General features: G+C 52.5%; 1 protein-coding gene across 1 annotated transcript; it reads left to right on the plus strand.

Moving 5' to 3' along the window:
* Positions 1 to 4: 4 nt before the first annotated feature.
* On the plus strand, positions 5 to 3,359 carry LOC104277089 (GTPase Era, mitochondrial-like; the record flags this gene model as incomplete). The annotated part of the gene is given in 10 exon segments (XM_009873625.1): positions 5 to 62; positions 159 to 286; positions 375 to 452; positions 621 to 667; positions 1,023 to 1,084; positions 1,266 to 1,378; positions 1,536 to 1,928; positions 2,421 to 2,570; positions 2,847 to 2,931; positions 3,202 to 3,359. Coding segments are annotated over 10 exon segments (1,272 nt in total), but the record flags the coding sequence as incomplete, so codon positions are not given.
* Between the last annotated feature and the right edge of the window lie 1,780 nt (positions 3,360 to 5,139).

Genomic DNA, 5,139 nt, shown 5'->3' on the forward strand with positions numbered 1-5,139 from the left:
CCCTGTCGAGAAGCCGAGCGACGCCCTGGGCCAGCACCCGCCGCCCGTTGCCACCAGCAAAAGTGAGTGGTACTAACTGCCCCCCAGGTCCCAGCACTGGGACGGACCTTCCCCATCCACTGTGGGGCTGCAGCAAAGTTCCTTCTCTCCCCTGATAGAGGAACAAGACCGCCTGTTACGAGGTCGGCCTGACCAGCCGCAGAACCCCAAGATTTTAAGAATTGCCATCATCGGAGCACCCAACGCTGGGAAGTCCACACTCTCTAATCAGCTCTTGGGCAGAAAGGTAAAGCTGGGGTGGAGCAACAAGTTCTGGCTGCTGAATTGCTTTTTTTGATGTGTTCTGGCTGTGTAATATGTTTGATTTCTTACAGGTGTTCCCTGTCTCTAAGAAGGTGCACACAACGCGATGCAAAGCCCGGGGCGTCGTCACCTACGAGGACACACAACTGGTAAGGTTTGAGACCTGCTCCTGCCTGGGGCAGCCGGGAGTGTTAGCCAGAAATCTGCAGGGGTTTTGATTTGTAGCCTGTGGGGTCATTTCTAATGGCACAAATGTAAATTGTGGTTTGGCCACTGACTGCAGAAAAACTGACAAGATCTGTCTTTCCGCTTTCTAGATTATTCTGGACACACCCGGCCTGACTGATCCCCTTAAAGCCAAAAGGTGATGCAGCTGTTGTGGGGAGAGCAGGGGGTCCTATCCATTGAGATTTGATAAAACCAGAGTGCTTTCCACTGCAAAGCTTGTAAAATAGGAATGATAGGAATTTGTATTTTTAGCCTTATTTTGCTCTCTGAGGTTTTTGTATTGTTTCGGTAGCACACAGAGCCTGTGGCATCCCTTGAGCCCTGTTATGTTTGGTTCTGCGTATGTGCACGTCATGAGGGATGTCGCAGCCCGTAAGGCAGCTTTGTGTCTGCTGGGGTGATGGAAAATGCTTTTTTTCCTCCACTTTGAAGGGAAGGAAGAAGACTGTGATCAAGTGTGTCTGACCTACTCATTTGCCTCTGTCTTTCAGACATAAATTAGATGAAGCCATGCTGACAGACCCATGGGACAGCATGAAACATGCAGATTTAGGTGGGTATTCAGCTCCTCTTGGTTCAAGCCAAACCCTTTATCTGCCACAGAAGTTTACAGCCCTAGAACTGTGGAGAGAGAAGTAGCAGCAGGAGGAAGTGACCACAGAGTGCAGAGAGGCTGAAAAGGAACATTTTGGAAAATGCAGGTTGATGATGTTTTTCTCCCTATTTTCTGACAGTTCTGGTTTTGGTGGACGTGTCGGACCACTGGACACGAAACTCTCTGAGCAAGGAGGTGCTGAAGTGTCTTTCTCAGTTTCCCCAGATCCCCAGTGTCCTGGTTCTGAACAAGGTAAATGAGGAGCTTGTTCTTCCTGCCTCCCACAATGTGTTATGCCGGGGTCTTCAGACAGTACCCGGCATCAGCGGTGATTTGTTTTCAGGTTACTGAGTCTGGCTGTGTTAAAGGACTCGGGATGAATTCCTGACACCTCTCTCTCTGCCCTTAGGTGGATCTGCTAAAGAATAAGTTCATCCTGCTGGATCTAGTAACTGAGCTCACAGAGGGAATTGTAAATGGAAAGAAACTGAAAGCGAGATTTGAGTTCAAACGTGATTCCAGTTCTTCAGTGAAGGCTCCTCTTCAGATCACTCAGGCTTCTCCACCTGAGAACAGGGCCCCCGAGTCTCACCATCTGCAGAAAAAAGATCAAGTCCAAGACAGTTCTAGCCTGGACAACAGCAGTGACACGAGGGCTTCAGAGTCCAATCTTGTCACAGAAGCAGAACAAGGGCCAAAGCACTGTGGACCCAGAGATGTAAAAAACATGAAAGGCTGGCCGTGCTTTCAGGAGATCTTCATGCTGGCAGCTCTCCATGGGGAGGAGGTGGATACGCTCAAGGTAACTGCAGTCTGAGCTTCTGGTACGCTTTGAAGCTGGTGTGCTCTTACCCCTGTGGGACCCTGGTACTTCTTGCTGAGCTTCATCTCCTGTGAGGAAGTAGCAGAGCTGTTGTTCCTCGCCTGGGGCGTGTGGAGGGGGAAGTGTTGTCTGTCAGTGTGGAGTGCATCCATGCTGTGTCTCTGGAGATTTCTGTACAGAACTCTTATTTGGGGGTCCCCAGACAGCAGCTTCTTCGTAACAATGAAGCCACCCGACGCAGTATCAGCTGCAAGGGCTGCTGTGGGCTTTTGTAACTCACAGAGGGCTCGGGGCAAGTGTGGCCCTTTGGCAGGGCTTGAGTTTCAGGAACTCCCCTTTCTCCTTTCCCCACCAAAGACTCTAAACTACCACCCCAGTGCAGTGTCCTCTGCAAACTGAGCACGGGGTTGGTGGCACCGTGCGAGTGATACGTGACTGCTGATGAGTGCGATGTGTGTTCTCTGCTGACAGAGGTACCTCCTGATGCAAGCCAAGCCAGGCCGCTGGGACTTTCACAGTGGAGTCTTGACCAGCCAGTCACCTCAAGAAATCTGTAATAATATCATTAGGGAGAAGTATCTGGAGTATCTGCCACTAGAAGTGCCCTACGGCGTGACTCAGGTGGGAAGCGTGCGCACGCAGACTCGCCTTTGAGCTACTTTATCGGAAATACCGGGCTACAGGGTGGGATTCCCTTTATTTGCATGTGTGAAACCTGCCAGGCTCTTCGCAGGCCCTGTGGGGTGACTTGGGACTTGCGTGTCAGGTGTGGTGGGACCCTTCGTGTGTCTGAAGGTGGGGGCTCGTGTCGGGGGCCTGAGCCGATGTCTGAGGGAGCCGTGGTTGTGGGCGCTGAGGCACTTGGTGGAACTGTTGAGCGCCTGCTTGCCGTTGCAGGTGACAGAGATGTGGGAGGAAGGACCGAGCGGGGAGCTCCTCATTGTGCAGAACCTTCTGGTCCCAAGGAAGTCTCATATGGTGAGTCACAAAAGAAGGATGGGGTGCTGGGAAGCGTGAAAGGAGGTTCCCTCCTGTGTGTCCTTGCTGTGACCCCCTCTCCCTCGGCTGTGGGGTCTCTCATGGGAAGAGCCACGTGCCCGACACTGTCACAGGCTGTTCGGTAACAGCTTTGCTGAACCTTTCTGAAGTTGCCCGTGGTTTGATCTTGGGGTCTCTCCGACTGCTCTGTCCTCCTCAGTTGCTTTTATGGCTGCACTGTTGTTTTCTTGGGTGATTTCTCCCCGCAGTTAAGTGAGTAAGGGTGAGTGCGATGATGTTCTCTTTGGGTTTTAATACAGATGATGAAAAGGTAAGGTTATCAGCAGGATTGCGCAGGAGGCTGCCCAGGACCTAATGAACGTTTTCCTGTGTGATGTCCGCTTGAAGCTCAAGGTGGAGTTGAAGAGTTGAGCTCTTTGCGTGTGTTTTACCAGCCCTCCAGCTCTCTGGTCATGCGGAGAAACTGGTCCTGTTTTTCCCTGCGGGAATATTGGCACATTTGTTCAGTCCAGGAACAGAGGATGATGGAATCGATATAGCGGGCTGAAGCAGAATATGTTATTGTTTGGGGGAAGGTCCCAAGCTGAAATAAAATCTTCAGGCCTTCCATGACACCTTATCTTGTGGAAGCTGGGGACGGACACTGGAGAAGTAGCTGCACACCCAGCTCTAGTACTGCCTTTACAGAGCTGTCATCCACTTTTTCTGGGTTCTGTCCTGTATTTGTGCCTGGAAGTTCAGGAGCATCTCCTGCCTTTTAGCGGACAAAGCCTTGCAGTGAAGGATTACCAGCAATGGTTTGTCATCTCTTCTGAAGGTTGAATGACTCCAACAGATGACTGTTAACTGCTGCTTTCCTTTGGGCCTCTTCTGTGTGGCAGTTTGTAAAAATGGGTGCTCCTTCTCTTTGCCTTGTCATCCGTTCCTCCGGCTCCGTCAGCAGTTCGCTGCCCTGGGCATGGACTACTCGTTCCAGAGGGCTGGGTCTGCTCTCAGGCTCGTCCGAGTGGGTTCCCGAGGAAGCAGTCTGTTCTCGGTGTGCGTACGAGCTGCTTCCCTGACCAGCGGTGAGAAGAGACGAAGTCGGAGAACGGCTCGCTGGGCTTGTGTGCATTTGCTGGAGCGTATTGGAAAGGGAGACGGAGCAAGGAATCGGTGTCTTTCTGCCTCTACGCATCTTGTTTCTGGTGCCCAGTGGGGTCCTGCCTGGCCACCCCCCTGGATGTTCAGCTGATGAATGTGAGTCTCCCTGAGCGAGGAGACCCTGGGCTGCTGCCCCAGCAGGGAAGAGATTTGGTAGGGTCTGCTGATGCTCCTGCCTGGAACCCAAACCTGTTGAGTAAATCCTGTCCCTGCTGTCCCTCTCCAGTGCAACACCAAGGGGCTGAAAAGCACCTGAAAGTAGAGAATCCTGCCTTGCTTCCCCCATGGAGGGGACACTGCGGTCTCTTGAATGCTGCTCTCCGAATTTCGTGTTTTCCTTGCAATAAAATGAGGTCTCGGCACAAGTAATTTTTCTCATGTCATGTCTCTCTGCCCCTCAGCCAGATCTCACAGCCACAACCTTCTGGCTAAAACCAGGACTCTTTTATGTCTTCCCTCCTTTTAGATGCTAGGAAAGCCGTGGCTTCTGAAGGCTACACCTTGGTAGGGTGGGGGGAAGAAAAAAAAACCCAAATGTGTGAGTGTGGTTTGAGGGGTCAACAGCATTTCGTCAGATGGGGGCGCAAGGAGGAAGCTGGAGGTCGTGGAGGTCAAGGTCACCTTGTGCTGCTCCCGAGCCTCGTCCCAGGCTTCTTCCAGGCAGGAGAAGGTGATCAAGCCAAGCGCCTAGATTGATGGAGGTGGGGGCAAAAGCTCTTGCCTTGCTGCCCTGCAAGCTTGTGGCCTCTTTGCTGTGAGGGTGGCAGTGTTGGAACAGGCTGCCTGGAGGGAAGCTGGTGTCTCTGTCGCTGGAGACGTTCAAAACCCACCTGGATGCCGTCCTGTGCAACCTGCTCGAGGTGAACCTGCTCTGCCCAGGGGGTTGGACAAGGTGATCTCCAGAGGTTCCCTTCCACCCTAGACATTCTGTGGTGAGACCCTGGCACGGGTTGCTGAGGGAAGTTCATAGAATCCTAGACTGGCCTAGGCTGGAGGGACCGAAGAGATCATTTAATCCAACCTCCCTGTCATGGGCAGGGACGCCTCC

Source organism: Apaloderma vittatum, unplaced genomic scaffold (genome assembly GCF_000703405.1).
Source record: "Apaloderma vittatum isolate BGI_N311 unplaced genomic scaffold, ASM70340v1 scaffold32067, whole genome shotgun sequence".
NCBI classification, from domain to species: domain Eukaryota; kingdom Metazoa; phylum Chordata; class Aves; order Trogoniformes; family Trogonidae; genus Apaloderma; species Apaloderma vittatum.